Source organism: Heloderma suspectum, chromosome 4, assembly GCF_057233095.1.
Source record: "Heloderma suspectum isolate Gila_16-S chromosome 4, 16-S_ref, whole genome shotgun sequence".
Classification (NCBI taxonomy): Eukaryota; Metazoa; Chordata; class Lepidosauria; order Squamata; family Helodermatidae; genus Heloderma; species Heloderma suspectum.
The window spans coordinates 43,300,473-43,317,597 of NC_139461.1; the positions used below are offsets into that span (position 1 = coordinate 43,300,473).

A 17,125-nucleotide genomic window follows, 5' to 3' on the forward strand; every position below is an offset into this window, starting at 1 on the left:
CACCGTGGGTTAAATAGCCCACAATGAGCTGGCCACGTCATGCACACCAGCCCTTATAGCTACTACTTACCCAGCCTCAGATTGAGGTGACGGTTTATACAGCCCGGCATATCCATGTAGCCCAGCTGTGCTCGCAACTCAGCAACCCAGTACACTCCTATGACTGATACAGAGTTCTAAAAGCACCTGAAATTGGGCTTTCAGGCTATAAACTGGAAATAGTAATTTATTTATTTCATTTCTATACCTCCCAATAGCCAAACCTCTCTGGGCAGTTCACAAAAATTAAGACCACAAAGCACAGCATAAAACACAATAAAATACGAAAGCTTAAAACCACAAAATAACAGTACAACCAGAATAAAACCTAGCAGCAATGCAGAGATTTAAAATACAGATTTAAAACAGCAGAGCTAAAAGTCTAGGAAGCTAAAATGCTAGAAGAATAAAAAGGTCTTCACCTGGCGCTGAAAAGGGTACAAAGTAGGCACCAGGTGAACCTCTCTAGGGAGCTCATTCCACAGCCGGGGTGCCACAGCAAAAAAGGCCCTCCTCCTGGTAGCCACCCACCCCACTTCCTTTGGCAGGGGCTCGCTGGGAATGACTGCTGAGGGTGATCTTAGGGTCCGGTCAGGCACATATGGGAGGAGGGGATCCTTCAGATAACCTAGCCCCAAGCCGTTTAGGGCTTTGAATGTTAATACCAGCACTTTGAATCAGGCCCGGAAATGGACTGGCAGCCAGTGCAGCTGGAAAAGTACTGGTTTAATGTGATCTTGTTAGCCAGTCCCTGTTAACAATCTTGCTGCCCTATTTTGGACTAGCTGAAGTTTCCGCACCATTTTCAAAGGCAGCCCCATGTATAATGCATAATGGTCAACGAAACAGGTTTGTAGTGCGCTCAATAGCACTATAAACTCTGTCTTGTGTGGTGTGTTCTAAGATTTTTTGTTTTTCTCCTTTCTTTTAATAAGGAGATATATGCTCCCAAACTACAGGAGTTCGCCTATGTCACTGATGGTGCTTGTAGCGAGGATGATATTATAAGGATGGAGCTCATTATACTAAAGGTAACAAAATGAAGATGCTGGCTATTTTAGCCCATTTCTAGAGTTGGTAGTCTAGGAATTGCTCTAATTGCTTCTTAACAGAACAGGAAACATTGCTTTTTTAAAAATTCAAAGTCTTGATTCTTAACTCATAGTTGTAATGTTACTCTAAAAGCTGCTGGGGTACATCCTCTGTGAAGGAAGAGTGGATCATTTTAAGCCTAGTATTTGGTGGAAGATGGTTCTGGCTGCTATATCAGGATTGGGAAGTGTTAAGGGCTAGGAGTTAAGCACCTAATAGTTCATGCTAATATAGAGCTTCTGGGAAGCTTTAGGTATGAGATGGTACAATAGCTTATGGCTTATGAAGCTACCATTTGGTTTTATTGAGAAACTACTTTTGCTTGGCTTCATTAAAATGGGAGCACTTAACTGGAGAAGGGTTATTGCCAGAACATGGAGGCACTATGAGTTGTTGGATATATTGTATGAAGTAAGGGCCTAGTCTTGCAAAACATCAGATGAGGAGGTAAATGGGTTTCTGTAGTGTACAGATGCATGTGGAGGCTCAGAATTTGAATACTCCTTTATACAATCCTCCCACACAGAAAACTGGCATGTTGGGTGAGAAGGCTAGAATAGAAGAGTTTTCCCTAATATGCCAGTGATATAGTACAGAAACAGATCTGCTTTATCTGCTATTTGTGAGAACTAAGCTAATGTTCAATAGGGACAAATGAATGAAAGCTTGCTTACTGCGATTGTAGATATACAGATATCATGCAGCCCAATGGCTGAGTGACTGCACTTGTCTGTCCTAAAGCTTTTGTTACGATGTTTGAACATCTGTAGGCTCTAAAGTGGGAACTGTGCCCAGTAACGGTAATCTCTTGGCTGAACCTTTATCTCCAAGTGGATGCTCTGAAAGATGTCCCAAAGGTGCTGCTACCTCAGTATTCTCAGGAAAAGTTTATTGAAATAGCACAGGTGAGTTACTGCTCCAGTATGTGTGGTATATAATGGCATCAAGTGAGCAATAAATCTAGAAGAGAGACTTCAGCTCCTTGGCAGGTTATGCACCGTCAGTTGGAGGCAGATTTCTCACACTGATCATTGAATACAAGGAAGATGACATTGGGATTCACGGCAAGAAGCCACACGAAACACATTAAGCTCTTGCCCATATAGCTGTCTACAGCTTGTTCTTTCCACATACCGCACAACACACTGAGCACTGGTGCAAAAGAGAATCAGTTTTGTTTGTAGTTGGAACTTGATAGTGTGGGGGGATCCCTTGAGCTAGCTTCAACACAGTGGTGATCTCAAGGAATTAAATCAGTTAAGACTGCAGCTTGCAACGTTGTTTCAGCTGAATCCAATTGATTAAAATGATTAAAGCCAGTGTGGTGTAGTGGTGAGAGTGCTGGACTGGGAGCCGGGATATCCGGATTCTAGTCCCCACTCGGCCATGGGAGCTCACTGGGTAACTTTGGGCCAGTCACAGACTCTCAGCCCAACCTCTACCTCACAGGGTTGTTGTGAGGATAAAATGGAGAGGAGGATAATGTAAGCCACCTTGGGTTCCCTACAAGAGGAAAAAAAGGCAGGATATAAATGCAATAAATAAATTAATGCTTTCTAGTTCAGCAATCCCACTTAAAGGCAAAGAGTATTTATTAGTGTTGTAGGAAAGCTTATTTATGTAATCTCCAGTAATATGAGCTTTGTGGAACTTCTGTATACATGAAGATGTACTCCTGCTGTTTTGAGAACCTAAGCAATTGATGTATTTTGTTTGATAATCTTGCTTAAATTGTGACAGTGTCACAATTTAAGCAAGTTATCCCTTGTGGTTGTAAGATACCTACATGGAGATTAGTTATAATGACATCTTTCTAACACTGTCTGTTTCTTTTAACAGCTTTTAGATCTCTGTATTTTAGATGTTAATTGTTTGGATTTCCAGTATAGAATATTGGCGGCGGCTGCACTCTGCTGTTACACCTCAGTACTAGTAGTTAAGAGAGTTTCAGGTATGGTAAACCATCATGTTCCTTGTGTGCTTGTAGTTTGTCCTTGGTAACAGCAATATCTATGCAATACATGTATGGATATACGCATTGGCACTTGAAAGTGCAAAGTATACATTTTAGGATAAAATACATTGGGGACCCCACAGCAAAATATTGCATGTCCGTGGTGTGTATGTATTACCTGAGGCTGTGACTAAGGGAGTTGTTGGCTCAGGATATGGGGTGGTTCTCCCTCTCTGGAGGGGTGTCACCAGAGGGCCCTGTTTTCACTCCTGATGATCCATGCTTTTTTCTTCCTTCCACCTTTGCTCTTGCCTTCTACTTTCTCTTCTCCTAATGTTCTGCTTCCTCTTGAGCTTTGTCTCATCTGCCCCCTTCCCTAGATCAATCACAGCTGCATTAAAACCTTACATAAAAAATTAAAACCTCTGATTTCTGTGGGCAGCTCTCACACCTGTCCCTGGGCACATTTAAAAATAGCTTCGCAGTGTAAATAAGGAAATTTACCTATTCAGACAACAAGATGGTTTTCTCTACTCTTTCTTTCTTTCTTTCTTTCTTTCTTTCTCCCTCTCTCTCTCTCTCTCTCTCTCCCCCTCCCCCCATCCTCTTTTGCTCCATTTTTCTCCTTCTCTTTTCTCCATCCACTGAACAGAGGAGGAAATAGAGAGATTGGAGAATGTAGACATACAGACATAACTGTCCACTTTCCACTCTCCTCACCCCCTCTGCTTGTTCTCTCTTAGCTTCTTCTGCTCTGCCAGCTGATCTGCTGTGTTTTGAAGTCTCTTGGAGAGCCACAGCCATCCCACCCTCCTTCACTGGTCACTTCCAGCCCACTTACTCCATTTTCACCTCCCCCAGTCTTCTTTTTCAACTAATTATCTGTATGCTATAGCTACTGAGCATGCTCAGTTTGCATTGTGCTGTGGTGTGTGTGTGTGTGTGTGTGTGTGTGTGTGTGCACACAATGTGAGAGTTTGGTTCCTTATGGCTGACTTCTAAAATTTTTGCAGACCTGAACATGCTAAAATAATCACAGAGCTGGAAGGTGCCTTGGAGATCATCTAGTCCAACCCCCTGCTCAATGTAGGCTTCGCAATTAAGCTACAGCATCCCTGGCAGATGGTCATCCAGCCTCTACTTAAATACATTCGGCAAATAAGAACCCCCACTGCCTGAGACAGTCTTCTTTGGCTGTTAAACAATTCTGTTGAAAAGTTTTTTCTGATGCTTAGCCAAAATCCGCTTCCTTGCACTTTCCACCCATTGGTTCCAGTCCTGCTCTCTGGTGCATCAAATGATTCTGCTCCATTTTCTGCATGATAGCCTTTTAGATATTTGAAGACTGCTATCATATTTCCCCTCAATCTTCCTTTTTCTCACGGTATCTTCCTAAACGTACTGCCCATCTTTCAGCCATTCCCTGTAGGGCTTGGTTTCCAGCCCCAGCCATCATGGTTGCTCTTCTTTGGATGCTGTTCTCAAGTTTGTCCATGTCATCCATAAAAGGTGGTGCCCAGAACCATTGCGTTAGCTTTGTTAGCAGCTGCATCACATCGCTGCTTCATATTCAGCTTGTGATTCACTAAGACGCCTAAATCCTTTCACATGTATGCTGCCAAGTCAGGTGTTCTCTATCCTTTACTCATGCTATTGATTTTTTTTGCAAGTAAACGTAAAATTTAGGGTAAATGTACATTTATGTACATTTGGTAAATTTTACATTTATCCTTGAATTTCAGCTTGTTTTGGCCCTGTGTTCCAGCCTGTCTTGATTCTTTTGAATTTCAATTCTGTCATCTATGGTGTTGGTTATCCCTCCTAGCTTTGTGTCATCTGCAGGTTTGATAAGGAAACCCTCTACACTCTCATTAGGTTATTTATGAAAAAAATTAATGGTACAGGGCCTAGGGCAGAGCCCTATAGCACTCTATTCAAGACCTCCCACCAAGGTGATGCTTAACTATTAATAAGCATTGGTTTAATACAGTTGCTCAACCAGCTGCTGATACACCTTACAGGGGTAGCATAAAACCCACATTTTACCATCTTGTCAATGAGGATATTGTGGGAAATCTTGTCAAATGCTTTGCTGAAATCGAGATATGCTATGTCCATGGCATTCCCATGATCTACCAGACTAGTGACTCTGTGTTAGAGAGAGAGAGAGAGAGAGAGAGAGAGAGAGAGAGTTTGATTGATTGATTAGTCTAGCAAGGCCTATTCCTGACAAACCCATGGTGGCGCCTAGTTGGTTGTTTATTCGTTCAGTCGCTTCCGACTCTTCATGACTTCATGGACCAGCCCATGCCAGAGCTTCCTGTCGGCCGTCGCCACCCCCAGCTCCCCCAAGGTCGAGTCTGTCACCTCCAGAATATCATCCATCCATCTTGCCCTTGGTTGGCCCCCTTCCTTTTGCCTTCCACTTTCCCTACCATCAGCATCTTCTCCAGGGTATCCTGTCTTCTCATGATGTGGCCAAAGTACTTCAGTTTTGCCTGTAATATCATTCCCTCAAGTGAGCAGTCTGGCTTTAATTCCCGGAGTATGGACTGGTTTGATCTTCTTGCAGTCCAAGGCACTCTCAGAATTTTCCTCCAGCACCACAGTTCAAAAGCATCTATCTTCCTTCGCTCAGCCTTCCTTATGGTCCAGCTCTTGTAGCCATAGGTTACTACAGGGAATACCATTGCTTTAACTATGTGGACCTTTGTTGTCAGTGTGATGTCTCTGCTCTTAACTATTTTATCAAGATTTGTCATTGCTCTTCTCCCAAGAAGTAAACGTCTTCTGATTTCCTGGCTGCAGTCAGCATCTGCAGTAATCTTTGCGCCTAGAAAGACAAAGTCTGTCACTGCCTCCACGTTTTCTCCCTCTATTTGCCAGTTATCAGTGAAGCTGGTTGCCATAATCTTGGTTTTTTTGAGGTTTAACTGCAACCCAGCTTCTGCACTTTCTTCTTTCACCTTCGTCATCAGGTTCCTCAGCTCCTCCTCACTTTCAGCCATCAAAGTGGTATCATCTGCATATCGGAGATTGTTAATGTTTCTTCCAGCGATTTTAACTCCAGCCCTGGCTTCATCAAGCCCAGCATGTCGCATGATGTGTTCTGCGTACAGGTTGAATAGGTAGGATGAGAGTATACAACCCTGCCGTACTCCTTTCCCAATCTTAAACCAGTCCGTTGTTCCATGGTCTGTTCTTACCATTGCTACTTGGTCATTATACGGATTCCTCAGGAGGCAGACAAGATGACTTGGTATCCCCATACTACCAAGAACTTGCCACAATTTGTTATGATCCACACAGTCAAAGGCTTTAGAAGAGTCAATAAAACAGAAATAGATGTTTTTCTGAAATTCCCTAGCTTTCTCCATTATCCAGTGGATAGTGGCAATTTGGTCTCTAGTTCCTCTGCCGTTTGCTTGTACATCTGGCAATTCTCGTTCCATGAATTGCTGGAGTCTACCTTGCAAGATCATGAGCATTACCTTACTGGCATGTGAAATAAGTGCCACTGTTTGATAGTCTGAACATTCTTTAGTGTTTCCCTTTTTTAGTATGGGGATATAAGTTGATTTTTTCCAACCTGGTGGCCATTCTTGTGTTTTCCAAATTTGCTGGCATATGGCATGCATCACCTTGACAGCATCATCTTGCAAGATTTTAAACAGTTCAGCTGGGATACCGTTGTCTCCTGCTGCCTTGTTATTAGCAATGTTTCTTAAGGCCCATTCAACTTCACTCTTCACGATTTCTGGCTCTAACTCACTGACCACACTGTCAAATCTATCCCCGATTTTATTATCCTTCCTATACAGATCTTCCATATATTCTTGCCACCTTTTCTTGATCTCTTCTGCTTCTGTTAGGTCCTTGCCATCTTTGTTTTTGATCATACCCATTTTTGCCTGGAATTTACCTCCGATGTTTCTATCTTTCTGGAAGAGGTCTCTTGTCCTTCCTATTCTATTAACTTCTTCCGCTTCCGTGCATTGCTTGTTTAAAAATAATTCCTTATCTCTTCTGGCTAACCTCTGGAATTTTGCATTTAATTGGTCATATTAACCTGTCACTGTTGCCTTTTCTTTCCTTCTTTCTTGGGCTGCTTCCAGTGTCTCAGCAGACAGCCATCTTGCCTTCTTGGTTTTCTTTTTCTTTGTGACATTTTTTGTTGCCACCTCCTGAGCAATGTTGCGAACTTCTGTCCATAGTTCTTCCGGGATGCTATCTACTAAATCTAGTCCCTTAAATCTATTCTTCACCTCTACTTCATATTCATGAGGAATATTCGTGAGCTCATATCGCACTGATCTGTGGGTCTTCCCTATTCTCTTTCGTCTGATTCTAAATTGTGCAATAAGAAGTTCGTGATCTGAACTACAGTCAGCTCCAGGTCTTGTTTTTACTGACTGCATAGATGGCTGCCACCTTTGGCTACAAAGTATGTAGTCAATCTGATTTCGGTGTCGACCATCTGGTGAAGTCCATGTATAAAGTCGTCTCTTAGGTTGTTGGAAGAGAGTGTTTGTTATGCACAGTGAGTTGTCTTGGCAAAATTCTATCAGCCTATGTCCTGCTTCATTTTGTTTCCCCAGACCATGCTTGCCTGTAATTCCAGGTGTCATTTGACTACCCACCTTAGCATTCCAGTCTCCTGTAATGAAAATAACATCTCTTGTGGCTCCTCGTACTCAGTGTATTTTAACCACTTGCAGACTGACAGTTTAATAGCCAGTTCTAGAATTTTGCCTAATGTTGACATCAGTCCTACTGGTCTGTAGTTTTCTGGATTCCCCTTCTGGACTTGTTTCCAAATAAATATGGATATCAATGGTACCCATTAATCTGTACATTAATACAGAGCATGGATTTTTGTTCACTCCATTTTGACCCCTAAATATTGTCTGATCGAGTTCAGAATGGTCTCAAATTAAAGTTGCCAAAGCCTAGATTTGCAGAAAAATAATTGCACCCCCGAAAATGAATTGACAGCTTTGCAATTAATTGTTAAAGTTTATTATAATTTGGGAAAACTTTTTCCACGTTACCTCAGTCAAAACCTGTCCAGGGTTTTTCCCGCACCACATTCCAGCAGTAGGTAGGGCCAGAGCCAAAAATGGGTGGTGCCAGAGCCAAAGTAGGTGGAACTCTTAAATGTGTCCAGCATGCAACAGGAAGGAAGAAGACATTTGCATCCAGGCATTCTTCTTCCCCAATGTGCATGAGACCCCCTTTGTAGTTGGAAAGAATAAGTAATTATACTAGGAGTAAATAATATCAGTAACCTGGAGGGGGGACAATGAAGGGGTGTGGCCTGGAAAGAGCCTGGACGTTTGGATTGGAAGACCTGGAGGTCCGAATCTGGCCCACAGAGCAGAAGTTCTGCATCCCTAACTATTACATGCTATAGGATTTATGCCAGGGGTGTTGAACCTTTTTCAGCCCAAGTGCTGAATTCCATTTTAGGGAAGCTCTCGGGGGCTGCATTCCAGCGGTGGGTGCAGCCAAAGGCAAAGGAGAGGGTCCAAAAGACCAAATATACCAGCCTATTGCAGCTTCACTAAGCCTTAGGAGAAGCATTTCACCCCTTTAGAATGGGGAGAAAACATCACAAAATCCAGGAAAACTCCAAACAATCAGTGCTCAGGGGAAAGGGTATGTGGGCACCTATTACTACAAGTTGTTGGTGCTACCTGTTACGAAGATATCAGAACATAGAATGGGGTAGTGTATGATATTTTTAAAGAAGCAGCTCAACCACATAATTTACTAACTGAAGATATGGAATGGCAAAGGTGTTTAGAGATAAATAACGGTAAAATTGACATTTAGTGCTTGAATTAGCACTTTGCATGAGCTTCTGTTACAAAATCTTTCACCGTGTGATATATATTAAAACATGAAACGATTTCTTTAGCAATCAATATCTTGAGTTCCTGTTGGCCGATTTACATAATTTTTTTTAATTAACACCACGCAGATTCACAGAAAATACCGAAAATCACTTTGGGGGCTAATTTCATCAAAATATTTGGAAAATATGTTTTTCTATTGTGTGTAACTCCAAAACCATGGGCGATAGCGAATTTTTTGTTTTTTTTTTAAAAGCTTTCAAAACTGAACAACTTCATCACTTACTGCACTAGTCTATATCTTAACAGTTTTAGTAGAAATTTAATACGAAGTTGTAAAATCTGAAGATCGGGTAAAACAGCTGATTAATGAAGTTACTACGTCATAAACTTATACACACAGGGTTGCGAAGTTTTTCACGATGGGTACAGCTAGTTATTATAGGTTGCCAGAATATATGGCTGCAAACTTCCAGCTGCATTTCCTTCATTATTCCGCTGACCTACTTTCCCCCTACAGCAAGCATCAGATAGATGCTTCCGGGATCATAAATCTCGACACTTGACCTGGCTTTCCCTCTCCTTCACCAGAATGAGATTCAGGGTAGAAATAAACTCTTCGCTCAATCCTGGTTTGGCCAGCATAGTTCTACTCTAGATCAACAGCTGCTTCCCTGTGGGTTTTTTCCCTTCCAATTTCTCCCCCATGCTTTCAGCCTCTGGTCTGGCTTCATACACTTCCTTTTGAAAATAAGAGCTGTGTACTAGCTTTTCCTTTGCAAGTGACTTTTGTTACTTTGCCAAATGCTATTACCTACAGACTAGCTATGATCTGGAAAAAGTAGTGGGCATTAGGAGCTGGTGCAGTGGAAGCTTCAGAGGAAAGATTGGGCCCACGCTCATCTAGCTTCCCTTGTGACTACTTTTTTTTAAACAGGCACATTTAAGTCTCAGCACATATATTACATTTCAGAAATGAAAAGCAGTGATGAAACCATAGTGTACATGAGTTTTGTTTCCTAGTTTGACTTCTAGGTGTTCTTTTTCTGTCTGTCCAGTCCTATTGCACCAGGCCTGTGAAACCAAGAACTGTATTAAAGAGATCAAGTAGCCAAGTCTAAGCTGTGAATCAGGAAGTCAAACTCAAATTTTGTGGTTCAGATCTTGCCTCTGCCATGAACTCACCGGATGGTTCCGCTGAGCCATAACACCTGTCTGCAGTCTGGGGCGTTTCTAGTTTTGTCCCTTTATAGGGTTGTTGTAAGGATTACTGGGCAAGTCTATGTAGAGTTCTATATGAATATTATGAACTGTGGATTAGTTTTGAAGCGCTTGGTATCAAGTAGACCCTATTTACATTCTGTAAAAAGTCGATCTTCCTCTATTGGACATGACACACTATACATAAGTACTAGGACTAAATATTTGTGTAGCCCTTGTATGTTGGAGAGGTGAAAATGCAATTCAAGTAGCTAGAGTCAAATGTTCCTTTTTTCTTGCCAGGCTTGGATTGGGACAGTATTGCTGAATGTGTAGAGTGGATGGAACCATTTGTTAAGATAGCAAAAAAATCCCCAGTAAAATTGAAGAATTTTAAGAAGATTGCAGCAGAAGATAGACATAATATACAAACCCACACAAACTACTTGGACATGCTGGTAAGAGTTTTTCCCCTTCTTTCTGAATGAGTTTGGTCTTCATAGTGATGGTAGCACACCTCAGTATGAAAGGTTCCTGCTAGCTGTAGCCCACGTACAATGTAACAAGTTACATGCTAGTTACATGCATACCCCTATGAGTAAGATGGCAAAGGTGGATTTGTATAGCACAAGGGAGATGTATAAAATAACTGGTTATAGGCCAGCAGCTGGTGGGCTTGGGGCCAAATCTGGCAACATCCTTCTCCATTTAAAGCACATGCATTGTGCATGGAGAGAGCCCAGAATTCAAGAGAAATGATAGCAGCCAAGGCACCAATGACTTGAAGAAACAGTAAAAGCGTAGGTGGGTGTAAATAAGCTAACAGTTTGGTAACTTCAGCTGCTAATAAAAAGTGATGTGCTGATCTGACTTGCATCAGATTATCTGTCTGAATTGTTTATAATAAAGTCTGGACAATTTCTCAAGCTTTTGCCTAACAAGAAAGGATAGTATTCTTGAGTACCAGGACCTAAAAAGATTCTTAAGGACAAGGACAACTGTAAGTTGCCTGGAATATCTCCAAGCCTATTGGCAACTTTGCTTGCTTTTTCTGGGGAACCAAGTCAAAGTTCATGGACATTGTCAACTGCTAATATAGTTGCATTAGAAATTAAAACCAGTGGGTTGGATCCAGGATTTCTGTGGACAGAAGGCCCCATACATGGAAGATGCCCAATTTTGGTTGGTATCTATTAAGATAGCGATGGAAAGGAAAAACACAGATCAAACTTGTCCAAGTGTCTGTGTGTCGTAACACCCTGTATTTCCAACGAAAGCGTGGGTGTATGCATGCTATTTCATCAAAGCTGAGTAAATAAGTTCATACCTATCTTGAACCACCTATACTGAGACAGTATACCTTGTAAGTACCACCTGCTAAAGAACATTAGAGGACTATAGCTCTTCTCTGCTCCTTGTAACTATTGAGGCAGCTGTTAGAAAATGCTGTTTTCTGTCCACAGGCATGTTCTTTGGGGCTAGGAAAAATTCTGAAGATGTTTGCTCCCCCTGGAGGGGCTTCCTTTAATAAGTGGTGAAGGGGCGTGGGTGTGTTCTTTCTGTAACAAATCTCCAAAGTGATATCCCAGCATGTCCTCTCTGTGCTTCAGAAATTACTTTGTCAGGACACATTTCAGGGTTACTGCAATTTTTTTTTAAAAATGTAGCTCCCACAGGCCAGTGTGGACTTCCCTCTTTTATGGGAGCCACCCTATTTTCCTTTGGCCTCCCAGGGACCAAAAATTAACTATTTGGTCCCATAGAAAATACCAGGGTTTTTTGGCTCAATTTCTCAACAAAACTTGACTGCCAAACTTTGTTTTAGCATTTGTTAGAACGGTGTGGAAATGAGGAAAGCAAGATGCTTCTGTAGCAGTACTGACTGTATAGTTCACTAGCTAAGGATGTTTTCTGTACTCATGGCGAGGAAGAGGAGGGATAGGATGTAAAAAAAAAAAAATAATATATGCCTGGGAGAGTGATAATTCTGTGTCCAAATAGCCTTGCAGATACCAAGTCCTAGGTCTTGAGGAATGTCTGAAAGACCTTACAACAAAAGGCTGCCTCAGCTGAGGCATAGGTATCAATTTATGTATAAAGGTCAATGTCGTCCACCCTACAAGTTTATGCAAAGGGGCTGCTTCCCATAAAGCTGCAGAAAAAAACAACTCCTGTACTCCATAGAAGGTCAAAGTAATTCAGGAATAAAGACTAGAAGACTGCTAAACATACTATTATGGAACTACTGTGAGCTATGCCTGCCTCTCCACATGAGACAGGGAACAGACTGAAGATTGGTTCCAGCCCCTCAGCAAATCATTGTTCAGCCCTGCCTTACCAGAGGAACATCCTCTTAGCAAAAAGGGGGGATAGTAAAGCAGAAATCATTGGCTTTCATCATTGTAATTACCATTCTTTTCATTGAATAGGATGAAGTTAACTATGAAGTAACTGCTGCAGTACCTGGCCAACTATCCCCAGTGTGTACAGGAGGAATAATTACACCCCCAAGGAGTTCTGAAAAGTGAAACCCTTGCATCTCTGAATGCGTGTCAAGGCTAGGAACAATATAAAAGACTTTATCTTTTACAAAAAAAAAACCCTTTGACACTTGACAAGTGGCTGGGAAGACTATCAAATGTAACAGAAGGAAACTCTAAAGCAACTGGTTTGAACTTTAAGTTTGCAGCCTACCCAGCTCTACTGCGGAACAGAAACCAGATGTCTCCTGAGGAGTTAAATTTGTAACAATGGATTTTTAACCTGGTTAGTCACCTTAAGTAACTTTCAAGTTTATGATGGACACAGTTGCATCTGTCAGTGGTTTAGCTGTGTATGAGCTTAGAAACCTTCCGTGCCAACTGCCTGAAGCACATGCCAGTTTTGGAAGAAAGACAGGATCTTCTGGCCTGTGGTGAAAGAAGACTGAGTTGTACAGGCTGAAACTATGCTCAACAGTACTAGTCAGACTTCAGCCTAATAACAGTGCAGCCCCTAGCACAAGTCCCTGCTGTGAAAACAAAAGGTTAATAAGTCAACCTTCCTACCTCTATACACGTAGTAGTGTAGCTATGGAATGAGGTGGAATTGACTTAATCTTTGGCCTAATAACAAGGGGGTGGAGAGACTGTAGTAAACTTTGACTCTACTCCCAGAGGCAAGAATTTGCTGCTCATAACTGGAAAAACACCTTCAGAAAACAGTTGTATACTACCTCTTTCTTCATGAGGTGCTACCATATCTTCTATCCAACAAGCCACTAAGAAGCAAGGGAAAACAGACTGGAGTAGACTGGAGCCAGGACAGTGTTAACTAGCAGGGGGAGCCATGCTCTGCCCACAGTAGTTCATTGTTGAGGCAGTCGCTCTTTATTCCAGCCTGCATCTTTGTAATGCATTACAAAAGCTAATCTACTTCTGTATAGTCTTGTAAAAATAAAAAAGGAATTTAAGTTTTCTAAATAGGAAAATACCACACAGTATGTTTATAAATATGTATTTTTAAAAAGTCATGAGTTAAATAAACTATTGGAGTATCCTGCTGCTTCATTTCATCCCACTATATTAGAAAGAGGGCTCTAAAAGTAAAGTTTTGCCATTGCTTGAAGAAACTTCTTTTTCCGCCTTTGAGCAGCAAGCTGTAGTACTTCTTCTGGATTACTAGAATTCAGCTCAGTCTGCCCAATAGCTTTAACCTAAGTGTACAAAAAAGCAACACGAGTTCTTGTTAATAAGCAGGTTCTGAGTTTCACATTTAGAACATTTTGTACTTGATAGGTGGGGAAAGTGTAAACCAGCCACAATTCAGATAGGTTACAGTTTTATGTAATGGCTGCACATCAGAAATCACATAACTAGCAAAGTGGAAGTGTTAAAAGTGTCTGCTCTAAAATAACAGTAACTTACTGCTATCTGTCTCTTGTCTGTCTCTCCTCGCTTATGATGAAGATCTGAAATACCACTAAGGAAAGCTAGAAGAGTGCAAGGAGCAAGACTTTATATTTAGTCTTAGAGATTAAGATGATTTATGCCAATTTTACAGTTTTCAGATTCTTTAACCTCACACAATGAATTGGACCCTAACTTTTCAGTCCCTGAGCAGAAAGAGCATTGTGCTCTTCTTGCGCTCTCCTGCGAGCATAACTTGCCTTCTATTCAAGGGCTGCAGCTTTAGAATTCAAGCAAATACCTTTGACACATGCCCATTTTGTAGACAGAACATTGGGCTTACCTACATACCAGTTATATCCATTAGATTACACTGAATACAGTAATCATCAAGAGGCCAGTTTGAAGAAATATGCTTCATCTTTGATTTCCCTACCATATTATCCATCCAGCATGAGAGAATGCTCCAGACCTGTTTGAATGTTTATTAACCCCTGATTTGCCACGGTGTGTATCGCCACCATTTTGAATATGCAACCTCTGATCGGCCTGCACTGTAACCCACGATTCGTTGCCATTACAGGAAAACTGGGGTGGTATCTAAGGAACTCCTACTAGTGAGACTGTTTACATTTGGTCACTTCCCTGTTTTGTGGTACCTGGCTGATACGCTTCTTGAAAATGTAGCCACTGCTGTCCATCAGCCTATTTTGCAGAAAATAAGGACTTAAAACTATTTAAGCCATTCTGGTCTTCAAACTAGTCCAGTGTGGCTTTGAAAAATAAAAGGATACATGTCAAATATTCCAAGATGGTAATATCCCAGATATAGTCATAATAAGAGTCCATGGCATCATGACTGCAAAATAAACCTTTTGTTAGTTTATACCAATGTATTATATAGTATGTGAAAATTTAAAAGCTTGTTTACCTATTTTGCTCCTGAAGGGCTTTAAATGCAGTTTTATAATCTACTTCTCGAAGGAACTGGCATAAAATTGCTACCTGGAGAAAAAGGAAGACTTACTAATTATACAACTACCACATGATCAGAGGAGTTCATACTGTAGTTTATACTATACTTCAGATAAATGTATAGGCCTGCTTTTTTATCTTGATAAACATTTTATTAGGAGTAGTTAGCAGCTGGAAACGTTCTTACCTGTGTATGGCAATTGAGCAGAGAACAACATTTTATCATTCGTTTTATCACCTAGAGAAAAATATATATGTACCATTTAAAGCAAGCCTGTAAATGTATCCAGTTACATGAAATAACTAATACTTGGGGTATACAATTCACACCTAGCCCATTAAGAAATGTTACTATTTCTAGCTTCTGCCCAAAAATAGCAACAGAGAGCAAATTAACAATTATCTCCTTGCTCAATAAAGATTTGCTCATACTACAGAAGCTTCTGATTTGCTTAGCTCTTTGGCTCTGCAGGTGCCAAGAGCCTAGAAAAGCTATCTGTATTATATTCAAGATGATATTCTAGTTAGCTGCTGTTACTGGAACTAAAAGAGGCAAGACTGTATGAAGATTTGCCTTCTTGTTGAATATCAAGTCTTACCTTCTAGTGTATGTGTAGTTTCTGCTGAATCCTGTGTATACCCAAGATTGGTTTTCCCCTACTGATCCATGACACTTCCACAATGGGCAATGTCTTCCCCAGTAATTGTGAAAGGCTAGAGTAAGGACTACCCATTCCTCAAAGTTCTCACAAATACAACCAACCAGTATGGAAATCAAGCTATAGACTGCAAAAATTTACTTGCAAATAAACCCAGCTATGCCTCAGCAGATGTAGTCATGACGTCAAATACTTTCAAACATATATTTCTCCTAGAACAGCAGAATGCAAGGCCTGGAATATATTCAGCTGTATGGGTGACAGAGAAATACCTGCCCCATGTCTCTTGGCCTAGTGCTTAACTGCAAACCAGTTCATGCTTTTTCTCCTCAGCCAGGCCTTGCTGACACTGACCTGGCTCACATGTAACAGCAGCAAATCTGCAGACTTGCATGCCATGTGCACACCACTGCTACTTTGCATAATCAGCCTCTAATTGGCCTGATCATAGGTTGTTGTGTGATGTGCGACCCTGGACACTGGGTTATTTGTGGTTTAACTTTGTGCTGAATAACCCATAGCATCTGGGTTCACACATCACGCAACCCCAATTGGGCAGATCAGGGGTTGATTACACAAAAGTGGAAGTGGTTCACATGCAGAACATGACCCAGCAAATCATGGGTTAAGTAATGAACCCATGCTTTGCTGCTGTTGTGAACAGGGCAAATGTAGACCTTTCCTGTAAAGCTCAAGCCTACCTCATCTACTAGGTAGACTTAAACTGGCAGCACATCTACTCCCTTTTTATGGAGATGCCCTCAAGAAGAAATAATTACAAAATATGAGCAGTGGGACCTATTCAAGCAGAAGAGGCAAGCTTGCAGACCACAGATCCTGCTATAATATTGGCATTCCTGCCTCCATTGGGGGGGGGGGGGGACGACGACAGCTTTTTCAATGGACAATTTGGCATGTATTTGTTTTTTAAAAACCTACTATAGCCTGTCCTGTTCCAAGGGCTCTGGCTGGCTAACGTGCTAATAATTCTACCCTGTTCCTGGGCATTAACAGCCCCTATGAACAGAAACCTTATACCACTTCCAAAGATATACAGGCTTGGGAAAGTCTCCAGAAGAGAATTTAAAAGTTGGGAGAAAACTCCTCTGTGTGCCCTTGCAGACCTGATTTACACAGATGGTGCAAATGGTGTACTTAATGAGAGTGTTCCTGGGTAATCTTAAATGAACCTGGCTGTACTTCCAAGTATTCAATCAATTTTACACAGGGCTTGTAGCACTGGGACAGCTAGGGAAAACATGGCAGGGTTGGGGGGAGGAATGGTAGATTCAAATGTTTAGTAAATTTGGGATCTTGATGGATTCAAAGGTCTATTAGGTTTGGAATCTTGAACTTTAACTGATGGGTCTTCTGTATTAAACTTGTGTTATCAAACTCTCAGAAGAAAACTCCTGTTTTACATTTGTAAAGCATAATATATGCCTATACATCTGTTTTACTTGT

At 41.3% G+C, this 17,125-nt stretch overlaps 2 protein-coding genes across 14 annotated transcripts in view; one reads left to right on the forward strand and one right to left on the reverse strand.

Annotated features, from left to right (window-relative positions):
• CCNE2 (cyclin E2) overlaps positions 1-17,061 on the forward strand; it is a 31,942-nt gene extending 14,881 nt beyond the window's left edge. For both annotated transcript variants that reach the window (XM_084849107.1, XM_084849109.1), the window contains 5 exons: positions 975-1,070; positions 1,902-2,036; positions 2,971-3,082; positions 10,444-10,598; positions 12,570-17,061. In XM_084849107.1, coding sequence (XP_084705233.1) covers positions 975-1,070; positions 1,902-2,036; positions 2,971-3,082; positions 10,444-10,598; positions 12,570-12,668 — 597 coding nt within the window. In that variant the 3' untranslated portion in view covers positions 12,669-17,061. The remainder of the gene's footprint in view (positions 1-974; positions 1,071-1,901; positions 2,037-2,970; positions 3,083-10,443; positions 10,599-12,569) is intronic.
• The window catches only part of INTS8 (integrator complex subunit 8), a 30,583-nt gene continuing 27,077 nt past the window's right edge, over positions 13,620-17,125 (reverse strand). For 10 of the 12 annotated variants that reach the window (XM_084849102.1, XM_084849100.1, XM_084849099.1 and 7 more), the window contains exons 24-28: positions 15,190-15,240; positions 14,959-15,032; positions 14,822-14,886; positions 14,046-14,089; positions 13,620-13,834 (exon numbers count right to left, since the gene is read on the reverse strand). In XM_084849102.1, coding sequence (XP_084705228.1) covers positions 13,718-13,834; positions 14,046-14,089; positions 14,822-14,886; positions 14,959-15,032; positions 15,190-15,240 — 351 coding nt within the window. In that variant the 3' untranslated portion in view covers positions 13,620-13,717. The remainder of the gene's footprint in view (positions 13,835-14,045; positions 14,090-14,821; positions 14,887-14,958; positions 15,033-15,189; positions 15,241-17,125) is intronic. The other 2 variants (XM_084849105.1, XM_084849101.1) reach the window with 1 other exon arrangement.